We start from the raw sequence: 25,983 nt of genomic DNA, 5'->3' as shown, positions 1-25,983 counted from the left end.
ATTTATTTTAATATTTTTTTTAGGTGTAGGTGGATACAACACAATGCCTTTAATTTTTTTAATTTTTTATTTTAGAGAGAGAATTTTTTAATATTTATTTTTTTAAGTTTTCGGTGGGCATAACATCTTTATTTTATTTTATTTTTTGAGAGAGATAATTTTTTAATATTTATTTTTTAGTTTTCGGTGGACACAACATCTTTATTTTATTTTTTTTACGTGGTGCTGATGAGATGGAACCCAGCGCCCTGCGCTCATGCGTGCTACCGCTTGAGCCAGCCTATGCCTTTATTTTTATGTGGTGCTGAGGATTGAACCCAGGTCCCGCCCGTGCTAGGTTAATGCTCTACCGCTGAGCCACAATCCTAGCCCTTCTAATACTTTAAATGTGAACTGCTTTTTCCCTTAGATTTTATTCTTAGCATTTCACTGATATGCAGCTGTGAGTTTTGTGTTTTACACTTGGTGGAACCCTTCTGTCTAGTGACTTGTGTCCTTACTTGGTGAAAAATGTTCTTGATTATCGCCCTTTTCCTTTTTTACTTCCATTTCTTTCTTGTTGGTGCCCCTGCTGATATTATTGTTAGGTCTTTAGATTACTCTCTTAATTTTCTTATTTTCTCTCCTCAATTTCTTTCTTTCTTTCCTTTTTTTTTTTTTTTTTTGTTGGGGATTGAACCCAGGGCCTTGTGCATGAGAGATAAGCACTCTACCAACTGAGCTCTATCCCAGCCCCTTCTTTTTTTTTTTTTTAAAGATACCTATTATAATTTTTTTTTTTAGTTGTTGATGGACTTTATTTTATTCATTTATTTATATGTGGTGCTGAGATTGAATCCAGTGCCTTACACATGTGAGGCAAATGCTCTACCACTGAGCCATAACCCCAGCCCTCTCTCCTCAATTTCTGTCTCTGGATTTTTGTTTTATGTTCTGAACAGATTTTCTCAACCTAATTTTTGCTTTCATACAGTTGATATCCAAGAGATTTTTGGAGTTTTCTGCTCCCAATTTTCCTGGTTCTTTTTCTTTTTTTCTTTTCTTTTTTTGTTGTTGTTATTGTTATCTGCCTTTGATATTATCAGTTTTCTAATGCATGTAAAACCCTTAATATGGTGTCAGACATGCAGTATGTTCAGTGTTAGATTATCTGGAGAACAGATTGGAGGAAAGGAGGCAATGATGGTAGAGTGATATATCTTTGTAAGTCATCTAAGAAAGAGATATGAAGGTCTGAACTAGTTTTAGGATGGGGGATATAAAAATGTTTAGGGAGGTATTCCTAAAGTTCTACATGAAGAGTAGAGTAGATTTAAAGGATGACCTTAACATTTTTGGCTTGAAGCTCAGTGGTCTCAAAAACTAAAATTGAGAACATGGGCTGGGGATATAGCTCAATGATGAGGCTCTGAGTTTGCTCCTCAGCACCACATAAATAAATAAATAAATAAACGAGATTGAGAGGACAGGGAAGGAGTGCAATATTGAGTACCATTTTGGACTTGAGAAATGAGAGGTGACCTCAGCTTATCAAAAAAAAAAAAAAAAAAAAACAGCTTGATAGGGCTGGGGTTGTAGCTCAGTGTAGAGTGATTGCTTAGCATGTGTGAGGCACTAGGTTCGATCCTCAGCACCACATAGAAAGAAAGAAAGAGAGAGAGAGAGAGAGAAAGTAAGAAAGGAAGAAGAAAGAAAGAAAGCTATTATGTTCATCTACAATTTAAAAAATAAAAAAATCTTGATAATCTTTAACAAAAATGCCAGGTTCTTTTCTTTCTTTTTTTTACACAAACTTTGAATATTCATAAGTCTCAGCATTCCACTCTGCCTTTGAGAAACTGCAGTTAAACTTGCCTAAATTATCTGAAACATTTTTTTTCTGGCTCTTTTCAGATATAATAAGTTCATGATTTTGTGTAAGTGTATGTATGATTTTAAGAGTAGATGAATGGGGCTGAGGATATAGCTCAATTGGTAGAGTACTTACCTCCCATGCACAAGGCCCTGGGTTCAATCCCCAGCACCACAAAAACAAACAAACAAACGAGTAGATGAAAGCTTCAATATGTTAAGAGGTGAACAAATACATACTAAACTGGTAAAGTTGGTTAGCAGACTGATTTTTTTAAAATTTAAATTAATTAATTTATTTATTCTAATTAGGTATGTAGAATGCATTTTGATTCAGTGTACACAATTGCAGCACAACTTTTCATTTCTTACAGTAGTGTCCCACCATATGTGCAGTCATACATGTATCTAGGGTAATGATAACCATATCATTCCACCACCCCACCCCCACCCTGCCTTCATACCTTTCCTCCCTCCCCTTTGCCCAATCAGTTCCTTCATTTTCCCCATTGCCTACCCCTGCAATTATGGATCAGCAAGCAGACTGATTTTTGACAGGATTATTATCTTTTTAACCTTTCTTTCTTTCTTTGATTCAGAGAACTTTCTCTTGGTAAATAAAGCTAAAACTTTTTTGTAAATAAAGCTAAAACTTTTGGTACTGAGGATTGAGCTTAGGGCCTATGCATGCTAAAAATACACTCTACCACTAAACTGCATCTCCAATCTATATATCTTTCTATATATCTGAATGCAAAGGGAATGTTATTATGGCAAACCATGATTTTTCATGAGTTATTTTGAAAAATAGTTTAAGAAACAAATAGAAAAGGAAGACTGTTAATTCTTGTAATACAATTATGGAAAATTGAAAGTTTTTCTTGTGAGGTCTGAGTTCTTATTTTCTTAACAGGTTTTACAGCTCTTTAGAACATTGCACAGAACAAGACGACAAGTTTTTAAAAATGATCCCAGAGCATTAGAAGGTAAATATATTTTTTACCCCTCTGGAGCAAGTTCATTTTTTAGATGGCTGTTATTCTGTTCTGGAAATCCTGCCTGTTTGGTTAAGACCTGTCTACGGAATGACCTTTACTATCTCTCCTCTGAGATTATTTCCCTTTTGATTTTTTACTTCTTTTTCTCTCTTGTTGGTGTTCTTGTTAATATAACTGTTCTGGATTACTCTCTTAATTTTCTCCTCTTAATTTCTCTCTGGATTTTTATTCTACATTCTGGGCAGTTTTTCTTTCTTTCTTTCTTTCTTTCTTTCTTTCTTAATTTTTTTTAGTTGTAGATGAACATAATACCTTTATTTTATTTATTTATTTTTTAATGTGGTGCCAGGGATCAAACCTGGTGCTTCATGCATGCTAGGTAAGCGCTCTACTACTGAGCCACAACCCCGGTCCTTAACCAAATCTTTGATTTTACACATATATAGTTTATAAAGATTTATTTACATTACTTTTTTTGGTACTAAGGATCGAATCCAGGGGCATTTAACTATTGAGCCACATCCCCAACCCTTTTATTTTTAATTTTATTTATTTATTTTAGTATCAGGGTTTGAACTCAGGGGTACTCAACCACTGGACCACATCCCCAGCCTTATTTTGTATTTTATTTAGAGACAGGGTCTTACTGAGTTGCTAGTACCTCGCTTTTTGCTGAGGCTGGTTTTGAACTTGCAATACTCCTGTCTCAGCCTCCCAAGCCACTGGGATCACAGGCATGCGCCACTGCGCCTAGCTTATTTTTTATTTTGAGACAGGGTCTCACTAAGTTGCTTAGAGCCTCGCTAAGTTGCTGAGGCTAGCTTTGAACTTGTGATCCCTCTCCCTCAGCCTACTGAGTCACTGAGATTATAGGCATATGGCACCATGTCCTACTTCTGTCATATTTCTTTGAGGAATATCTACTTAAAGAAAAAAAATTAAATCAGGTTTTCAGTAAAGAATCAGGAAATGGTAGGTCAGAATTTCAGTGTTCTCCATAACTTGCCTTATTTTCAGATCATTAAACCTGTTTCTCTCTCATCATATTTTCACGTTTTAGGACCAGGTACCATCATATTGTAAATACTAGTTTTAGTCAAGAAGTCATAGTAGTTGAGAAAGAAAACCAACTCAGATGATTCCAAGTTCAGCATCTCCCTGTTTTAAGCAGTTTCTATCTTATCTGGAAGTTATAGCTATAAGCTTTAAGTTCAGTAATAGTCATAGTCAACTTCACTCCCAACTTCCTTAGGAGTTAAAAATTTTCTAATTAACCAGAAATAATTTTTTAAACATTAAGGTATATACGTCATATGTACTTTATCATTATTACTTGGTACTGGGATTGAGCCCAGGGACACTTAACCACTGAGCCATATCCCTAGCCCCTTTTTGTACTTCCTTACAGACAGGGTCTCACTGAATTACTTAGGGCCTCAATAAGTTGCTGAGTCTGGCTTTGAACTCAAGATCCTCTTGCCTCCTGAGCTGCTGGGATTATAGACAAGGCCACGGTACCCAGCTTCATCTGTACTTTAAACAAATTTCTAATTTAATTCTCATATCAGCTCTATAGAGTAGTAACTATTATAACTCCTACTTTTGCAAGGCAAAAACTAACAAAATGTGAAAAGATTTATCCCACATTATACATGATAAGAGGTAGAACTGGAATATAGCCTAAGTAATCTTGACTCCATAGCCCAGACTCTTAACCACCTTACATATAAAGATGTATCAAACACAGAAGGAAGGTTTTATGGCTAGTCCCTGTTAACGTGGTATATTTTTATTGCTTTAATTTTGGTGTTGGGGGTACTAGAGCTTGAACTTGGGTGCTTTACCACTGAGCTGCATCACGAATCCTTTTTATTTTAAATTTTGAGACAAGGCCTTTCTATGTTGTCAGAGGTCTTGCTAAGATGCTGAGACTGGCCTCAAACTTGTAATCCTGCCTCACAAATTCCCAAGTTGTTGGGATGATGGCATGAGCCACTGTGCCCAGCTGCTTTAAAAGTTTTTAAGTGATAATCTTAGCAACCCTGGAGCTGAGGCAAGAGAATTGCAAGTTCGAGGACAGCCTCGGCAATTTAATTGTCAGTGTATGTACATATATAGTTTAACACACTTGTATGTGTTGACTTTTGCTTTCTTGGAAAAACAAAAGATTTTTAATCAAAGTCCTTAGGTTTATAGAAAAAAAGCATGAAGCTGGGCTGGGCATCGTGGGGAACACCCATAATCCCAGCTACTTAAAAGTTGAAGCAAGAGAATTACAAATTCAAGGCCAGTCTCAGCAACTTTGGGAGACTATGTCTCAAAATATCAAAATAAAAAATAAAAAGGCTGGGCATATAACTAAGTGGTAGAACACCCTGGATTCAATCAAAACAGAACAGAAAAACACAAACCAGCAATCATTTGGATTTCTTAGAATCCAATAACTATAGAGTGAAAAGCAGGGAAAGTATTAGAGTGCTAAAAGTTTATTTATTTGTTTATTTATTTATTTTTTGTGGTGCTGGGGATTGAATCCAGGGCCTTGAGCATTAGAGGCAAGTGCTCTACCCACAGCTATACCCACAGCCCCTATTTATTTATTTATTTATTTATTTTTAACAAATTTACCTGTCAAAACCTCTCCAAGAGATTTATTTAATATATTTCTCATGCTTTGTTTTACATGGGAACAAACTCTTTTTTTATACTATAGAAAAAGAAATGAATAATATAATGAATGACATGTAAATTGTTGAGGCAGGAATTCTAAATTCTAAAGCAAATAACTGAATATATTTTTTCTCTCTAGCAGCCAGAATAAAGATAAATGAAGAATTCAAAAGTAATAAAAGTGAAACTTCTCCTAAGAAAATAGAAGAGGTACAGTAATTGAGTTTTTCAAATTATATCAATGCTCTTTTTTTTTTTAATTGGTGTATTTTAGTTGTATTGTACATAATGATAGGATTTGTTATTACATTTATATACAGGTACATACTATCATAATATAATTTGACCCATATATAATAAAGCTCTTATAAAATTTTGTTGGCAAAGAGGAAATGATGAAAATAGAGAGGATATATGAAGTCAAACCCATTACTTGATAAATAAAACCATCACAAATATAGATAACCTTCATTTGTTTGGTGTGGCTCACCTTCTCAAGATCATCTGCCTACACCCAAATGACACCAAGTTGCCCTGTGAAAAGAACATGGAAGTAGCCATGGTCAAACCAAGAGCAGCTGAACCAACAGAGAAACCCATGAAATTCTGTCTTCACCTAAGGCAAGTGACTGAAACTATGGAGAGTGTTGTAATAACTTGGAACTCCAGAGGGAACTTCTGCTCAACTAGTCAGGTCAACCCCTCCCCCCCCTTTTTAAAAAAATTTCTATCATCTAATAGCATACACAGCCTCAGTTTATGAACTATTCTACTTTGCCTTCCATATTTGCTTTTTGGTCACTTGCTATAGTTGAAGACACTCTACTGATATTAGTCTGTGAGCTCCATGGAACTCTTAATACATGCTCATAGAAAAGATGCACAGGTGATTCTTTTCCTGTATAATGTATATATATACAATGTCTCTATCCTGAACTTCTGTGTCTATCTTTGTATAAAGGTAGGGAAATGGTCCTTATGAAGCAAACAAAAAATAGAGAATTTTTGCAAGGGTTAGTTAGGATTCAAAGAATTGGTTTGGTAAAAGGGAAGATACAAACTAGAGTCTTCCATTTTTAATAGAATTTTTATGAGTTTTAAAGAAATATGATAAAATGCATTTATATTATATAGGAAAAATAGTATTTTATTTTCTTTTATTTGGTACCAAGAATTGAACCCAGGGGTGCTCAACCACTGAGCCACATCTCTAGCTCTTTTTATTTTTTATTTTGAGACAGGGTCTTGCTAAGTTGCTTAGGGTCTTGGTGACTTGCAGAGGCTGGCTTTGAAGTTGCAGTTCTCCTGCTTACACCTCCTGAGTTGCTGGGATTACAGGTGTGTACAATGGTACCTGGCAAAAAAATATACTATTTTTAAATAGTAAATACCTGTTATAGTTGAGCTAATAAAACAGAATGACATAGCCTAAGTATTTCCATCTGTATATATTAAAAAAAAAAAAAGGAAGATTTCACTTAAGCATATGATAGGACAAACAGGAAATATGTAATTTTTATTTATGGTAGAAGTTAAGATGACAGTGTAATCAGTAATCAAATCATAACTAGGAAGAAGACTGGCACATGTCTGTAATCCCAGTGGCATGGGAGGCTGAGACAAGAAGATTGCAAATTCGAGGCTAGCCTCAGCAACTTAGTGAGGCCCCAAGCAACTTAGTAAAAACTCTGTTTCAAAATCAAAAAGGTCTGGGGATGTGGCTCAGTAACCCAAGTGTCCTTGGGTTTAATTCCTGGTAACAAAAAGAGCCAAAAACAAAAAAAAGCAAGAGTATATGAAGGGAGCCAGGCATGGTGGCATACGCCTGTAATCCCAGCATGTCAGAAGGCTGAGACAGGAAGATCGTGAGTTCAAAGTCAGCCTCAGCAACTGCGAGGTTGCTAAGCAACTCAGTGAGACCCTGTCTCTAAATAAAATACAAAATAGGGCTGGGGATGTGGTTCAGTAGTCAAGTGCCCCTGAGTTTAATCCTTGGTACCTTCCCCCCAAAAAAAAGAGCATATGAAGGGGTCTGGTGTTGAAGCTCAATGGTGAGCGCTTGCCTGGCACGTGTGAGGCAATGGGTTTAATCCTCAGCACCACATAAAAATAAATAAAATAAAGGTTTCATGTCCATCTATAACTGAAAATATTTTTTTAAATAAGAGTATATGAGGAAGTTTGTACTATTGACCATTCAGTAGGTGGATTAACAACAATATGGTAATTTTTAAATTTTGAAATTATTATTAAGGATGTTTTAATGTCACATGCCTCAAGTCCCAGCCACTTGAGAGACTAAGTGGTAGGATTTGAGGCCAGGAGTTTAAGACTAGCCTGGGCAACAAAGGGAGACTCTGTTTCAATAAAAAAGATTTTTAATTGAAGGCTTTTTCTGTCAACTAAATTGGGAACATGAACATACAGTCTCCCAAATTTATTTTACACATGGGACATTAATCTAACATTAACCAATATAGATATTGGATGTTTGTTTTATGTAAATACATATTTTATACTTTCAGTAACTATGTAAATATTATTTAGTAGTTATTGATAATTAAATTCTCATAGATTACAGGGTTCTTGAAATCTTGGTGTCAAAAGGAATCCTAGGCATCTTCTAGACTAGCAGTTCTCTAACTTGGTAGTCTCAGGATGCCTTTACCCTCTTAAAAATTGAGGACCCTTAAATGACAAATAAGCCAACACTACAAAGAATACTCAAACTGTATACAGAGGAACCCAAAAACAAATCCCAAAACTCCCAAGTAGATAAAGATCAATAGAAAACTAATCATCTAAATGAGAATGAAAACAATTAAACCTAAACAAAAATTAAAATGACTGTAAACCACAAACACATCCATAATAATATTGAATATTAATCTCAACTCCCCAATTAAAAGACATAGATTAGTGGAATGAATCAAAAAATAAGATCCAACTATATCCTCTCTGCTAGAGACTCATAGGCAAAGACACAGACTGAAGGTAAAAAGTTAAGAAATTTCCACTCAAATGGAGTCTGTAAACAATCTGGAGTAGCTATTCTCATATCTGACAAAGTTGATTTCAGGCAAAAATTAATCAAAAGAGACAAAGTAGGCCCTTATATACTGGCGAAGGAAACAGTCCCAACAAGAAGAGACATATATATAAATGTGTGTGTATATATATATACACACACATACATACACACACATTTATATAAAAAATGTCAAGGTACCTAATTAAGAAAATATTCCTTAAATCGCAGATAGATCCCAATATAACAATACTGGGTGACTTCAACACACCCTTATTACTACTAGACAGGTCATCAGAGCAGAAACTCAATAAAGATGTATTCAACCTAAATAATACTATAAATAAAATGGACCTTATAGACATATACAGAATATTTTACCCCCAAACAACTGATTTACCTTCTTCTCAGCAGTTCATGGAAACTTTTCCAAAATAGAATATATTCTAGGTCATAATGTAAGTCTTAGCAAATACAAAAAAAAAAAATCAATATAATCCCACGCATCCTATCAGACCATAATGATGAAACTAGAAATCAACAGCAAGAAATAAAATAGAAACCACATAAACACATGGAGATTAAATAATATTCTTTTAAATGAAGATTGGGTCAAAGAAGAAATGAGAGAAGAAATCAAGAAATTCTTAGAAACAAATGAAAACAAAGATCTAACATATCAAAGTCTTTGGAACACTATTGAAAGCAGTACTAAGAGGAAAAGTTATAGCAACGAGTGCAGGCACTAAGAAATGCAGGCATTAAGAAAATGGAGAGATTCCAAATAAATAATCTTATGCTCCTCCTCAAGGCCTTAGAAAAAGAATAAACTAACTCCAAATCAGTAGAAGATAGGAAATAATTAGACCACAGCCAAAATTAATGAAATTAAGAATAAATAGACAATACACAGGGTCAGTGCAACAAAGAGTTGGTTCTTAAAAAAAAAAAAAAAAAAAAAGATTTATAAACCCTTAGCCAGACTAACCAAAAGATAGAGAGAAGACCCAAATCAGCAGAATTAGAGATGAAAAAAGAGATATCACCACAGATGCTTCTGAAATCCAGAAGATCATTAGAAAAATTTTTTGAAAATTTGTATTCTAATAAACTGGAAAATCTAGAAGACACTGATAAATTTCTAAACTCATATGACCTGCCCAAATTGAACCAGGAAGAGTCAGAAAACCTAAATAGACCAATATCAAGTAATGAAATTGAAACAGCAATTAAAGGCCTGTCAGTGAAGAAAAGTTTAGGACCAGATGGATTCTCATTTGAGTTCTACCAGGCTTTTAAAGAAAAACTAACCCTAGTCTTTCTCAAATTATTCCGTGAAATTGAAAGGGAGCAAACACTCCCAAATACATTTTATAAAGGCAGTAAAACCCTGATCCCAAAATCAGGCAAAGACATATCTAGGAAAGAAAACTATGATCAATACCCTGATGGATGTAAAAATTCTTAATAAAATATTAGCAAGCTGCACTCAAAATATATATATAATAATATACCATGACCAAGTGGGCTTTATCCCAGGGATGCAAGATTTGATCAACACATGCAAATCAATAAATGTAATTCACCACTTACATAGAATTAAGAACAAGAACTGTATGATCATCTCAATAAGAGCAAAAAACGCCTTTGATAAGATACAGCAACCATTCATGTTAAGAATAATGAAGAGGGGCTGGGGTTGTGGCTCATTGGTAGAGCACTTACCTAGCACATGGGAGGCCCTGGGTTTGATCCTCAGCACCACATATGAATATAATAAAATAAAGGTATAGTGTTCATCTACAACTAAAATATATATTTTTAGAAAAACACTGGAGAAAATGGGGGTAGAAAGAACTTATATCAACATTATAAAGGCTATATTCTACAAACCTAAAGCCAACATCATTACTGAATGGAGAAAAACTGAAAGCTTTTCTTCTAAAATCAGGAACAAGTCAAGGCTGTCCACTCTCACAACTTTTTCTCAATATAGTTCTTGAAACTCAAGCTAGAGCAATCAGGCAAGAGAAGGAAATCAAAGGAATACAAATAGAAAAATAAGAAGTCAAGCTATCACTGTTTGCTGATGTCATGATCCTATATCTAGAGGATCCCAAAAATCCCACCAGAAGACTCCTAGAGCTGATAAAGAATTTAGAAAAGTAGCAGGATGGAAAGTCAACAATCAGAATTCAATAATTTTTCTATATTCTAGTAGCAATTCAGCATAGAAAGAAATCAGGAAAACCATCCTTCTCATAATATCCTATTCATAATATTAAAAAAAAAACTGGAATTAATCTAACCAAGGAGGTGAAAGACCTTTTCAGTGGAAAACTATGGAACACTGAAGAAAGAAATTGAAGAAGACCTTAGAAGATGGAAATTTTAATGGTATAATATAAAATAAAAATAAAATGGTCTGGGGTTGTGGCTCAGTGGTAGAGTGCTTGCCTAGCATGAGTGAGGCACTGGGTTTGATCCCTGGCCACCACAGAAAAATAAATAAAATAAAGGTATTTTGTCCATCTACAACTAAAAAATATTTTAAAAAATAAAATAAAATTGACGACTCCAGAAAGCTCCCATGTTCTTGGATAGGCAGAAGTAATATTGATAAAATGGCCATACTACCAAAGCAATATACAGATTCAAGGTAAACCCATCAAAATACCGATATTCTTCACAGAACTAGAAAAAACAGTCCTTAAGTTAATTTGGAAGAATAGGAGACCCAGAATAGGTAAAGCAATTCTAAGTAAGTAATTCTGAGTAAGAAAATTGATGCAGAATGCATCACAATACCTGATGTCAAATTATACTGCAGAGCTATAGTAGCACAAACACTGCAGTATTGGTATCAAAATAGACATGTATGCCAATTGAATAGAACAGAAGATAGAGGCAAATCCACATACTTATAGCCATTTGATACTTGACAAAGTTGGCAAAATATATGTTGGAGAAAAGAGCCTTTAAAACAAATAGTGCTGGGAAAACTGAATATCCATAGATAGAAGAATGAAATTAGATCCCTGTCTCACCCTGCGATTCAAAATGAATCAGACTTAGGAACTAGACCAAAAGCCTTGCAACTGCTAGGAAAAAAAACATAGTCAACACTCCATCATATAGGTATAGGTACCGACTTTCTTAACAAGACCCGTAAAACTCAAGAAATAAAATCAAGAATCAATAAGTGTGATGTCATCAAATTAAAAAGCTTTTGCACAGTGAAGGAAACCCATCAAGAGAAGGAAGAGAGAGCCTACAGAATAGGAAAAAACCTTTGCCAGCTACTCCTGTGACAGGGAATTAATATCCAGAATATATAAAGAACTCATAAAATTCAATTGCCAAAAAGCAGATAACCCAATCAATAAATGGCAAAAGTACTAAACAGAAAATTCTCAAAAGAAGAAACACAAATGGCCAACAAATATATGTAAAAATTTTCAACATCTTTAGCAATCAGGAAAGTGCATATCAAAGCTACATTAAGATTTTATCTCACTCCAGTCAGAATGGCAATTATCAAGACTATAAATAATAATAAATGCTGGTGAAGGTGTGGGGGGAAAGTACACTTATACATTGTTGGTGGGACTGCAAAATTAATACAACCACTTTGGAAAGTAGTGTGGAGGTTCCTCAGAAAACTGAGACTGGAAACATCATATGACCCAGTCATCCCACTCCTTAGCATTTATCCAAAAGAACTAAAATCAGCATACTGTAATGATACATCCACCTCAATATGTATAGCAGCACAGTTCACAATAGCCAAATTATGAAATCAGTCCAGATGCCCATCAATATATGAGTAGTTAAAAAACATATAGCATATATACACTATGGAGTTTTACTTGGCCAAAAAGAAGAATGAAATAATGATATTTGCCAGTAAATGGACGGAAAAGGAGAAAACCATGCCAAATAAGTCAGACTCAGAAAATCCAGGGTCAGATGTTTCTCTCATGTAGAAGATAGAGCGAAATAAGGGAAAAAAAACAATGGAGGAGGGAATTGGGTATCATAAAGATAAAGGGAAGATCAGTGAAGTAGAAGTAGGAGAACGAGAGGGAGCAAGGAAGGGAAAGGGAAAGAAACAGAATGAATTTAATAAAGTCAAGTTATATTCATATATAAATGGACCAAAGGGAATTTTACTTTTATGTATGTGCTGAAAGTACCAATCAAAAATAAATAAAGAAGGGGCTGAAGTTGTGGCTCAGCAGTAAAGTGCTTGCCTAGCACGTGTGGAGTGCTGGGAAATAAATAAATAAACAAACAAACAAACAAATAAATAAATAAATAAGCAAAAGAATGATCAGTAGAGTAGATGGAGAATAGGGAGAGGGAGAATAGGAGGAAAAAGAGAGGAATAGGTACTGAAATCAAATTCCTTGTATGTGTAATTTTATAAAATTGAACCCATATATTATGTATGATTTTAATGGTATAATAAAATATAAAATAAAAATAAAATGGACTCGGGTTATGGTTCAGTGGTGGAGTGCTTGCCTAGCATGTCCAAGGTACTGGGTTTGATCTTGGCACCACATAGAAATAAACAAATAAAATAAGGGTATTTTGTCCATCTACAACTAAAAAATATTTTTAAAAATAAAATAGAGGACTTCAGAAAGCTAGTTAACATATTAAAAACTTAAACCTACAATTTCTTTAAAAGTATATTGATTCATTTTAAAATAACATTAATAAACCCATTATTGGGCTGTATCTGTGGCCCAACGGTAGCGCACTTGCCTGGCATGTGTGAGACACTGGATTCGATTCTCAACACCATGTATAAACAAATAAATAAAGGTCTATAAACAAGCTTAAAAAAAATTTTAAAAAATAAAAATAAACCCATTACATGTAGAAATAATCTTAAAGTTTAAACATTTTTTAAAAAGAAATTACTATTTATGAAAAATAACTTTAAAAAATTTAATGAGAAGGGTGACATCATTTTGTATCTTTGTAAATCTCTGCTTCAGTAGAAGTTAGACATCTTCGTTTTTTTTTTTTTAATATTTATTTTTTAGTATTTGGCAGACACAACATCCTTGTTTGTACGTGGTGCTGAGGATCGAACCCGGGCCGCACGCATGCCAGGCGAGCGCGCCACCGCTTGAGCCACATCCCCAGCCCCTAGACATCTTCTTTATTGAATCTCTACAACATGGTTTTTTTAAAATTATACTTTTATTTATTTATTTATTGGTATGTGGTGCTGAAGATTGAACCCAGTGCCTCACACATGCTAGGCAAGCACTCTACCACTGAGCCACAACCCCAGCCCTCTACAACATGTTTTTTAGGTTGAAGAAAGTCCAGTCTCACACAGATATATAGTTGGAAAAGGGTAGAAGTATGTAATAGCCTTTTCAGATAATTGTGAATATTCTTTGATATTATATTTGACAAGTGGCAATTTCTTAAAGGTCCCTTGGAATATGGAACTTTGTTATCTGTAGACCAATGGATTTTTCGGGGGGAGGCTCTAGATTTCATACAGACCACCTCTTTCTCATCTCTGATCCCCCACATCTCTTCTTCCACATCTTACCTATTTTCAGCCTTAGCTCTAGGACTTAACTCAGTTTATCACCTCCAATGGAAGAAAAGACTCATCTGTCTTCCTCGGTACTCTGCTAGGCCCCTTTCTGGAGTCAGGAGGTGGAGCTTGCTCTCCCGTAACCTTCTCCACGTTAGCTAGTGGAAACTCCCTCCTTTTGATTCTCAAACGAAAAATGGTGGCATTTTCTTTTTTGACTGCTGTCCTGTCACATATCCAATCTGTCAATAGATCTTATTGGTTTACGCTTCAAAATAGATCCCTCATTATCACCTCATCCAAGCCACCATCATCTCTCCCTGCATTGTTCCATCAGCCTCCTACCAGGACTCCCTGCATCCACCTTCGCTCCCTATTCTCAAGGGAGTGATCCATTAAAAACACACACATCAGGTCACTCTTATATTCACAATCTTTATCCCTTAAAAAAAAAAAAATCTACTGGCTTGGGGTGTAACTCAGTAGTAGATCCCTTGTCTGGTGTGCCCATGACCCTGTGTTCAATCCTCTGCATCACCCCCACATTCCCCTGCAAAAAAAAAAAAGTTTTGTTGCTTATCATGATCTACAAGATTATATATCTACTTGACTGAATCTGATTCCCACCTCAACTTGAATCATGTACCCTCTTTCTTTTCAGTCACAGTGCCTTATTTTGAGGGTTTTTGAATCTACAAAGAACTTCAGTGTCTCAAAGCCTTTATACTGTTAACCTCTTCCTGCTAAGTTCTTTCTCACTTAGGGTTTTTCTTACTCACAGCTTCATTTAGTAGAATAATGACTCCCCGCTGCCATGTACCAATACTGGTGACTGAACCCAGGGGCACTCTATCACTGAGCTACATCCCAGCCTTTTTATTTTTAAAATTTTTAAATTTTGAGACAGGGTCTCACTAAGTTGACCAGGTTAGCTTCAAATTTGTGCCCAGCTAGACCGGTGAATTTTAATCTCTTTTCTTTTAAACAGATTTTTTTTTTTTAACCTATGCATGATTGTATAACACCATACAATGGTGATTTGGAAAATACAGTTTCATGAAAAGACAGATTTTCCAAATGTGTTAATGTAGTTCAGTGTGTGTGTGTGTGTGTGTGTGTGTTTTGCAGGGGGTGGGGTATACCAGGGAGTGAACTCAGGGGTGCTTAACCACTGAGCTACATCCTCAGCCCTTTTTTATTTTGAGACAGGGCCTCACTAAGTTGCTGAGGCTAGTCTCAAACTTGCAATCCTCCTGCCACAGCCTCCCAAATCTTTGGGATTACACATGTGTGCCACTACACTCAGCCATTGTATGATATTTTAAAATTACATCTATTAATATTAACATCTATCTCATCAGAAAAATCTTTTAAGTATTGCAAAGCTTTAAAGCTCATATAGCAGATACAAGTTCTCCAGAATTCCAATTTTTAATGGAAAGCTTGAATTTCATCATTGTCAGCAAATACTATCAATTGTTTTCTTGAAGTGACATATTCATTTCATTCATGTTTAAGATGTCTGACAAATATCTAAGTCTAAATAATCACAGCTCTTAGTATAAAATGGTATTTTTTCTGGGCGTGGAAGCATATACCTATAATCCCAGCAACTTGGAGGCTGAGGCAGGGGGATTGCAAGTTTGAGGCCAGCCTCAGCAACTTGTCAAGGTCCTGAACAATTTAGTGAGATCCCATATTAAAATAAAAATCTTAAGAAAAGGGGCTGGGGATGTAGCTCAGTGATAGAGTCTCCTAGGTTTAATCCCCCAGCCCCAGAAAAAGAGGTATCAGAGAAAGCTTTACTACTCACAAACAATGCAGAAGGCTATATATAGTATTATGAAAACAATTTTGATTGTGTTCATAATACTTTCAGATCCCTGAAAGAATTTCAAAGGTACTCAAGGGTCCACAGTTTAGGAATCACTGTTTTTGTCCAGTTATTAATTTTGCATTTGATGAGGTCTGAAAGTGAAAAAGAGTGGGTAGTTAACCCAAAGCCATTCCTTAATGACAGAGCTGGAGTTGGATTCCAGGGATTCTGACTCCTAAGCCAACACTCTTTCTAATGTTCAGAACATTCAACTGTATAAAGAAAAAAAAAGTCAAACCTCTGCCCAACTATTGTGCATTTTAAACACATTTTAAAATATGCATTATTACCAAAAATACTCTAAATCTATTTTGGAACATCATGTAAAACTATATGAGCTTTTTGTGTACTTGGAATAGTTGCAAAAAGTTAAAAGCAATATTATCTAAGAAGAAATTGTAATAAAACTGTAGATTTCAATTAAACATTCAGGGCTGGGGCTGTGGTTCAGTGGCAGAGCACTTGCCTCACAAATGTGAGGCACTGGGTTTGATCCTCAGCACCACATAAAAATAAGTAAATAGGAATATTTTTTAAAAATTAAACATATACATAAAACTCCTAAAAGATTTGTTGTTTGTTTGTTTGTTTTTTAACAGCTAATGAAAATAGGTTCTGATGTTGAACTGTTGCTTAGAACATCTGTTATACAAGGCATTCACACAGACCACAATACCCTGAGTAAGTTAAAAAAAAAAATTCTGACTGCAATGTGTTTTGAAATATTGAATAGTTATAACACTTTTATTTGTTTGTTTGTTTGCTTTTATTTTAAAAGATGGGGTCTTGCTATTTGCTCAGGCTGTACTCAAATTCCTGGGCCCTTGTAATCCTCCTGCCTTAACCTCTTGAGTAGCTGGGCCAACAAGCATGTGCCACCATACCTCACATTACCTCTTAATTATAGCACTTTTAATGTTAATAAGTAAAACAGCTTGATTTTGCCAGGCACTATAATATTTATTGTATGCATTTATAAGGTAGTCTAAAAATGCCGAATTATGAAACTTTGTTATACCAGATTTCATTTTAATTTTTAAATTTATACCCTGATTGTATTTGTAAAACTGTAGTTACAAAAACATTACTACTATTTTCATCATATTTATTTGGGATTCTTAATTTTTCTAGGCTCATGTATCACTTACCTAGACTAAATCTAATTTTTACCTTTTATTCTGTAATTATTTTAATTCAGAAGAATTGGGATTATAGGAAATGGAAATGTAATTAAGAATTCTCCATTATACCTTGAGACTCTTTATGGGATCCAGTAGAATCTCATTTCACATTATATATTGTTTTCACTCCCTGAAATATTTTGGGGGATAATAGCAACAAAAAACAATGACATTGAAAATCATTGTTTTTAGGGGGCTGGGGTTGTGGCTCAGAGGTAGAGTGCTCGTGGAGCATGCGTGAGGCACTGGGTTCAATCCTTAGCACCACATAAAGATAAAATAAAGATAAATGTTAAAAAAAAAAAAAAAGAAAGAAAATCGTTGCTTTTAAAGTTCTCCTTTTGGGGGCGGAAACTGGGGATATAACTCAGGGGCACACTTGACCACTGAGCCACATCCTCAGCCAAAATCATTGCTTTTAAATAGACTATTGGAAATATACAGAAAAGTACACAATATATAATTGTACAACTCATTGAATTTTCACCAAGTGAAAGACCTAACATCCATATCAAGCTGTATATTACAGCATCCCAAAAGTCTCTTCATATCCTCATGTTTTTTCTAGTAACCTTCTTCCCACAAGGGTAGCCATTATCCTGACTTTCAACACCATAGTTTGTTGGGTTGTTTTTGTTTTTTTTTTTTTTTATATAGGGGTTATTGAACCCAGGGCGCTTATCCACTGAGCCACATCCCCAGCCCTTTTTTGTATTTTATTTAGAGACAGGGTCTCACTGAGTTGTTTTAGCAGCTTGCTAAGTTGCTGAGGCCAGCTTTGAACTTGCTGTCCTCCTATGTCAGCCTCCTGAGGCACTGGGCATGCACCACTGTGCCTGCCATGTTTTTTTTTTTTTTTTTCCCTCCTTTATTCTGTAGGTTCAAAATGGAACAGATTTGATTCCATTAAGTTATGTTAGGCAAATTCCTCTGAATATTTTACCAGTGTCTATCCTGCATATAAAAATGAGAAATAAAATTCTGCTTCTTGTTTAGAAAATTGAGAATTGTGATTATGAATCTCTCTAGATGTGTATGTATATACATCTATGTATCTCAACATGAAGGTAATAGAGAGTAAAAATAATAAAATGAAACTGCATTTTTGCAATTGTGCATGAATTCTAAATTTCTCTTTTCTTTCCATTCCAAATAATATCTGTACTGAAAATTAAATATTGAATTTCACTCAGCAAGAACTCCTTATCTTATATAATTTGTAATTTTTTTCCTTTTTAAATACTAACTTCCGGGGCTGGGGATATGGCTCAAATGGTAGTGCGCTCGCCTGGCATGCATGCGGCCAGGGTTCGATCCTCAGCACCACATCAAACAAAGATGTTGTGCCTGCCGGTAGCTAAAAATAAATATTAAAAATTCTCTAAGGGCTGGGGATGTGGCTCAAGCAGTAGCGCGCTCGCCTGGCATGCGTGCGGCCCGGGTTCGATCCTCAGCACCACATACAAACAAAGATGTTGTGTCCGCCAAAAAAAAAAAAAAAACTAAAAAATAAATGTTAAAATTCTCTAAAAAAAAAAAAAATTCTCTAAAAAAAAAACTAACTTCCTTTATCATGGTGTGTGATTTCAAAGTTCTTTATTATAGACATGACAATTTAATCATTTTGGGAAAATTTTCTTATTTAAAAAAAATCTTTTAAAAATATTGTGGAAACTGCTTATTTTCCCCAAGTACTTGCTAGTTTTTGTGATTTTTTTTCCCATATCATCTTAATTGCACGAATTTGAATTAATCATAACATTTGATTCATACCATTCTCATCATTGGTCTAGCAGAGCCTTTAACTATGACTTAGAAAAATACTGAAATTAACTCATTGTTCCACAGTTGCTTTCTCTTTGATTATTGACGTAACATGGATATTAGTCAAATGGTTTTAGAATTGACCTTTATCCATCATACATTCTATAGATAGTTACAAATTTATGCATAAAAATTGTATCAAGAAAACTCAGAACTTCATGTGACTATATATCAATGGTATATAGTTTTGTTTTTGTTTTTGTTTGTGGTACTGGGGATTGAACCCAGGGCCCTGTGCAAGTACTCTACCAACTGAGCTATATCCCCAGCTCCTGGTATATAGTTTTTGAATAGGATCATCTATACTTTTTAACTTCTTCTGTGGCATATATGTAAGACAAACAAAATGGGAATGTGCTTTGAAAATTGGTATGATACATTTTTTTCAAATGCACTAGAAGCCAGACACAGTGGACCATGCCTGTAATGTGACTTAGGAGGCTGAGCAGGAGGATTGCAAGTTCAAAGCCAGCCTCAGCATCTTAGCAAGGCTTTAAGCAACTTTTTTTATTTTGAGACCCTGTGTCAAAATAAAAAACAAATAAAATGGGCTGGGGAAGTGACTCAGTGGTAGAACACTCCTGGGATAAATCCCCAGTACCACACACACAAAAAAAAGCAATCTTTTTTCAGATGTGTTTTTAAATTTCTGCCTTTTCATTTATTTACATTTGTCATTACCTACAACTATCTTAGAATTTGTATTTAAAGGCAAATTAATGTGATTCAGTAAACACTTATTGAATCCTCTTTGTGCTGGGCACTAGAATTTATGGAGAATGCTCTTAAATGTTCCTTCAGTCCTTCAATGCTGTAAGAGAGGCACATAAGCAGATCCCCATATGAAAGGATAGATTCTTGGAAGAAAACACTTAGTTTTCTAAAGTTCTCTAACTTCTTTTTTAAATATTATTTTTTATTGTTGTTTATTTTTTATGTGGTGATGGGGATTGTACTTAGGGCCTTATGCATGCTGGGCAGGTGCTTTACCACTGAGCTGTCTCCCCAGCACCCCCGCCTTTTTTTAAAAAATATTTTTAGTTGTAGATGGACACAATACTTTTATTTATTTACTTATTTTTATGTGGGTGCTGAGGATCGAATCTGGTGCCTCACACATGCGAGACAAGTGCTCCACCACTGAGCTACAATCCCAGCCTCTAATTTCAACTTATCATTTATATTTATGTTCTTGATATATTTAGCAACATTTCTGTAACTTCAGAGTTAAATATTTTAACATCTTATAAATTATTGATATTCAACGTGTCTCTCTGATTGCCATACTCTTATAAACAATGCTACCCATAATAGATTTTTTTAAAAACTCCTGCCCTTAATTTTGATTTTGGTCTATAATTGAGCTAAAGCCTTTTTATTTCAAAAGAAGTACTTTGTAAATTATGCATATAATATGACCAAAGTAGATAAGGCTTTCAGGGTCCTATAAAGTACAGGAAATAAACCATGATCTCAGTGCAGTTCCTTATCAAAGATCTGGCAATGTCAAATAGATTCATGTGGTTAATAGTATTTGGCATCTAACATAGAGAGCAAAGTCAGAGATTTTACAATCAATAAAATAAAATTATAGAAAAATAGTATATACTATGTAAATACACCTGTGGTATGTTTGGCCTAATTAAAGTGTTAGCAGTTAATGAATACAGAAAAATTCAATTATAGAGTAACCTTTGATTCCAAAGATCACACAATAAGAAGAATTGAGTGAAGGGATAGAGTAGTGGATATTCGAGAGGCTTTCTGGTTATTTACCAGTCTTTGAATGTCTTCCTTTGTCTTAGGAATTTTCATCTGCAGAAGTTCTAGATCCTCAAGATAGAATAAAGAAAATTCAGTTCCTCAGTTTCCTTTGCATTTCTGATATAGATAGCATTTGATATAGATATCTATATCAAATATCTATATCAAATATGCATTTGATATAGATAGCTCACACCTACCCATGTTCCGCAATGGACTTGAGGGGCTATCGGTGTAGTTCAGAGACAGGTTTGCCTCATATGCATGAGGCCCTTGGTTCAATCCCCAACAAACAAACAAAAGAAATGACCTTGAGGGCAGAGGCTTGGCACAGATCTCTTTTACTGGCAGGAGTAGCATTAGTGGTTATAGGATCAGGTCCTCATGGGAAAGTGGCATGGATTTGGTGGCAGGGGAGATGTAGGAATGTTGTTTCTGGCAGCATCTGAAGTATAGCACATTGTGTTTTTCATAAGGTTAAAAATGGTAGCAGTTTCTTCTAGTGCTCCATTGGAGTGGCAGTTTTTAATCATTAGGCCAGTTCTAGGGTATGGTTTTGCTGTTTTTCTGAAAACAGTCTCAAACCTGTCAGATTCTTTAGCCCTCACAACAATGCCATGAATAGATGAAAAACCTATTAATAATGTTTTTTTTTTCCTGCTTAATCAGTCCTAGTCCACTTGTGTTTAAAACCAACAGAAGTTTTCTCAAGAAGTGAGGTACTGAAGATTACACAACTTAAAATGCGAAAGTAGAGAGTGAAAAGTAAGGGTAGAAGGGAGTATGATTATCATGGACCTGACCACTATAGGCTTCAAGCTTGTGACCCATATAGTGGTAAAACATAAGGTCAGGGCCTCTTTCTATTTCTTAGGACACAAACCAAGTACTACCTGAGGCTACAGCTAAGAGAAATTGCCAGAATGTCAGTGCATGCTGGTTAGTTCTTCCTGCTTTCAACAAGGTACTGAAAAAGAAAATGAGTGCAGATTTACTAGTTCATCTGCAAAGCAAGATGGATTTAGTTAAGGGGTATTCTTTGCAGCCTAAAACCTAATTGATTAAGAGTTCTGCAAGGCTCTTTAAGAGAAAATGCCAATTGGTCCCATCCTCTAAAACTAAAACAAAAAATACAAGTAAGAGTCTTCTCAACTCTAATGTGAAATAAAATCAGTGCCCTTAAAATTTTCTCATACTGCCAGATGCATTTAGTCACTGAAGCGTATTGTTTTTCATTGCTCTAAGAAGTGACTTAAGGTAAGGACCATTCCAGAAGATCATCTTAACACTAAATATTTTACTATACATTTTAGGGGCAAATGACTATACTTACATTTAATTCTAATATAATGACTATATAATTATAATTCTAATTTTAATAATTTTAATTATTCTCTCTGTTTTTCTTTTAGAATTGGTCCCTAGGAAAGATCTTCTTCTAGAAAATGTACCATACTGTGATACACCAACTCAGAAGCAGTGAATTTTCTAGGATAAAACAAGACTTTGTATATTTTAACTATAAAATGTGTAACTGGCAAAAGTCCTGGAAATATTGAAAATGTATGAATTAAAGAGTAACATCATAATTTAATTCTACATTAAAAGGACATTGCTAAGAACTACAGAACATAGTTTTGGTTTTGGTTTTGGTTTTTGTGGTGCTGGGGATTATACCCATGGCCTATTCATGCTAGGTAATTGCTCTGCCACTGAGCTATATCCTCAGCCCTATAGTTAAGTATTTTTAAAGGACATTAGAGAAGATAATTTATTTTCATTGAAAATCAAACTTTATAAAGTAAAACTTAGGGAGGTATATCAAATTCACTTCTTTTAGACCTTTATAAGTGTTCTGCTCTTACCAAAGTTATTTGGAAATTTCATGTTTTGAAAAGTTGTAAGTTTTCCTCCCATGGAAATTTAATTAGATGTAAATTATTAGATTAAATTAATGTTTAGTCTCCAAATTATTAAAATGGCCAAAAGAGTCACAGCTCTCCACAGAAAGTATTCTTTGTTTCCTGAATATTGGAATTATTTCTGAAACTAATAAATAATTATAGCTTTTTTTTTTTTTAGACAATAGACAGGTTCTCTGTGTCCTTATAAAGACATTTTTAATCAGTCTTCTAAAGACAGATGAGTAAAACCTCAAAATCACTTAGAGTCACTATAGAATAAAGAAACCCTAATTGTTTTAATGAAATGGTGGGCTCAATCAAACTGGGTATGGCCTTACTAGAATTAGCTGTATTTAGACCACAGTTGACTTTACTGTGCAAATGTAACATATGGCTATATTCACTTTGCTTAAATCAATAAAACTTAAATGACTTTTCTTCTTCTACATGTCCCATCCTTGGGATGAGACTGAAGAATCACAAAAGGCCCTAGCATTCTACCATCTAATGCTAGAAGCTGGCGCTGGGGATGTGGCTCAGCGGTAGCGCGCTCGCCTGGCATGCGTGCGGCCCGGGTTCGATCCTCAGCACCATATACCAATAAAGATGTTGTGTCTGCCGAGAACTAAGGTAAAAATGTTTAAAAAAAAAAAAATGCTAGAAGCTATAAAATTGTATTAACATTCTTCTTGTTTCTCATTTATCTGTGTATCTTTATCGTTCCCTTTCTCAATGAATAGTGTGTTCTCTCCAATTTGATAGTGAACATTCTCCATTTGATGATGATACAGTATTTTACATTTTTTACAAGATTCTCAATGCAAGTTTATTTGTTAGCAAAACATTGGTATATCTATACAGGATATAAAATGTCAAATTGGAAAACAGATTAAATTTTAGAAAATCAAAAAATTATCAAAATTATTTAGATGTAGTACACTCAGTATTAAACCAGAGATTACCCTTTATGCATCTTAAATCTTTTTTTTGGTGCCAAGGATTGAACCCAAATGCCTAACCACTGAGCCACGCCCCCAGCCTTTTTTATAGACAGGGTTTTGCAAAGTTGCTTAGGCCCTCACTAAGTTGCTAAGGGTGGCTTTGAATTTGCAGTATTCCTGACTCAGCCTCCCAAACTCCTGGGGTGCAGGCATGCACCGCCACACTTAGCGCATCCTAATACTTTTGAGGAGATAAGTTAGTAATCTGTGAAATGTATTATACACGTCAAAAGATTCATAACTTTTCATCTTTGTATTTAATTTTTACTATGTGAATAGAATTATATATATTATGTATAATATACTATAATTTTTCAGTACCATTAAACATGTAGAAGCTCAAGACTTTTAAGAAATTGAATTATTTGTTTTCATTTTTTACTCACATTCATTTAAGTATCTCATCAAACTTTTTATAAACTAGTCATCATTAGTAGTAAAGATTAATAATTGTATTTTTATTTTGTTAAAGCTTATTGCTAGGGCTGGGGATGTGGCTCAAGCGGTAGCGCGCTCGCCTGGCATGCGTGCGGCCCGGGTTCGATCCTCAGCACCACGTACAAACAAAGATGTTGTGTCCGCTGATAATTAAAAAATAATAAATATTAAAGTTCTCTCTCTCTAAAAAAAAAAAAAAAAGCTTATTGCTTAGAGATTTTCTTTAAAATATGCATATAAGGGGCTGGGGATGTGGCTCAAGTGGTAGCGCGCTCGCCTGGCATGCGTGCGGCCCGGGTTCGATCCTCAGCACCACATACAAACAAAGATGTTGTGTCCGCCGAAAACTAAAAGAAATAAATATTAAAAAACTCTCAAAAAAATATGCATATAATAGAAATAGGTAGGTAGAATATTGTACTTTAATTCCTTAAGATTATAAAGTTCCTGTGAAGTATATCAACATATCAACAATAGGCTTGACTGTCACAGAATTTTGAAAGATTTGGCACCCTTTCCTTAGATAACATATGCATATTTCAAATAAATTTTAATGAGTTGTTTAATAATTTCATTAAATAACAAAATGGTTTATGAGTTCTTGGTCTGTTGTAAAACAAAGGGCAAGAGTCAGGATTCTAGAGAGTATAAATTACTATACTTATGTAGTGTTTATTTTGTAAACCCTTTGTAAAAACTTTGAGAATGATTATCTAGGCACCTACCTTTTCTCTCTCTCTCTCTCTGTCTCTCCCCCTCTCTCTCCCAAGAGAGAGAGAGGGGGAGAGAGAGAGAGAATTCTTTTTTTTTAATATTTATTTTTTTTAGTTTTCGGTGGACACAACATCTTTGTTTATATGTGGTGCTGAGGATCGAACCTGGGCCACACACATGCCAGGCAAGCGTGCTACCGCTTGAGCCACATCTCCAGCCCCCTACCTTCTCTCTTATACAATGCCAACATTTAACTAAATCTTTTTTATTTAGTTTTTTTGTTTTTAAAGTTTCTCATGTTCCCACTGGATTTTTGTGGCCCAAATCTAATTTTCCACTTTGATTATTGAAACAGTGATAATGGATCGTATGCATTCCAGTTGGAGATAACCTAGGCTCAAAGGCCCAGCAGGAGTTTGTAATCTTGAAGTTAGAAAAGGTGGATGGCAGGAGAATCAGATTTGGCAAGCATAGGTAGCTAAGACTCCTTCACTGAAGATTTAAATTTAGGGAGAATATGGCAGGTAGTTTGTATAACATCTAATCCAGAACATTAAAATTAAGGGCTGAGTCACACTTAAGTTGGTTCTCATTTTTCCTGTAGAAGGATCTTTCAATATCATTACAGTGTCTGGAAAGCACACAATTAAGAATAGATGGAATTTCTATACTCATCAACAAGGCAAATAAGTTTTATGGAAAATAACTTAAATGCAAGTGTAAACAAATGGAAATTTCAAAAGTGGATAAATCAAAATTAATATAGCTTTATTTATCAGCTGTAACTAGAAATACAGTGGGAAAAAAGATCTTATTTAAAGTAACAAACTATACTTAGGAATAGACTGAAAAAAAAACTGTAACGCTTAAAAATGAGAGATACTATGTTGTTCTAGTTGGTACAACTGAAAATTGTAATGACAATTCTTTGAAATTTAATCTTGAAATCCCAACAGATTGATATATGTCTACATAAAAATGTAAAACTTGTGTGTTCTATGGAAGCCACTATAGACTGTAGAGAAAATTATAAGCTTCTTCTATAATGATTAAAGTAGTTAAGAAAAAAAAGGTGCTTCTAGTAATCCATTAGCAAAATATAACTCAGTGCAAAACAGGAAAATTATATAAATAAATAGAAAACAAAAAATATTGTCTTACTGGG

The 25,983-nt window shown here is 34.7% G+C and overlaps 1 protein-coding gene across 3 annotated transcripts in view; it reads left to right on the top strand.

Moving 5' to 3' along the window:
* Lyrm7 (LYR motif containing 7) overlaps positions 1-25,276 on the top strand; it is a 28,529-nt gene extending 3,253 nt beyond the window's left edge. For 2 of the 3 annotated variants that reach the window (XM_026400157.2, XM_026400159.2), the window contains exons 2-5: positions 2,765-2,837; positions 5,659-5,729; positions 16,592-16,673; positions 22,174-25,276. In XM_026400157.2, coding sequence (XP_026255942.1) covers positions 2,765-2,837; positions 5,659-5,729; positions 16,592-16,673; positions 22,174-22,244 — 297 coding nt within the window. In that variant the 3' untranslated portion in view covers positions 22,245-25,276. The remainder of the gene's footprint in view (positions 1-2,764; positions 2,838-5,658; positions 5,730-16,591; positions 16,674-22,173) is intronic. The other variant, XM_026400158.2, reaches the window with a different exon arrangement.
* Positions 25,277-25,983: the final 707 nt, after the last annotated feature.

The sequence above is a fragment of the Urocitellus parryii genome, chromosome 1, assembly GCF_045843805.1.
Source record: "Urocitellus parryii isolate mUroPar1 chromosome 1, mUroPar1.hap1, whole genome shotgun sequence".
NCBI classification, from domain to species: domain Eukaryota; kingdom Metazoa; phylum Chordata; class Mammalia; order Rodentia; family Sciuridae; genus Urocitellus; species Urocitellus parryii.
The sequence above is the reverse complement of the archived record's forward strand: the minus strand, read 5'-3'. Positions and strand labels throughout refer to the sequence as shown.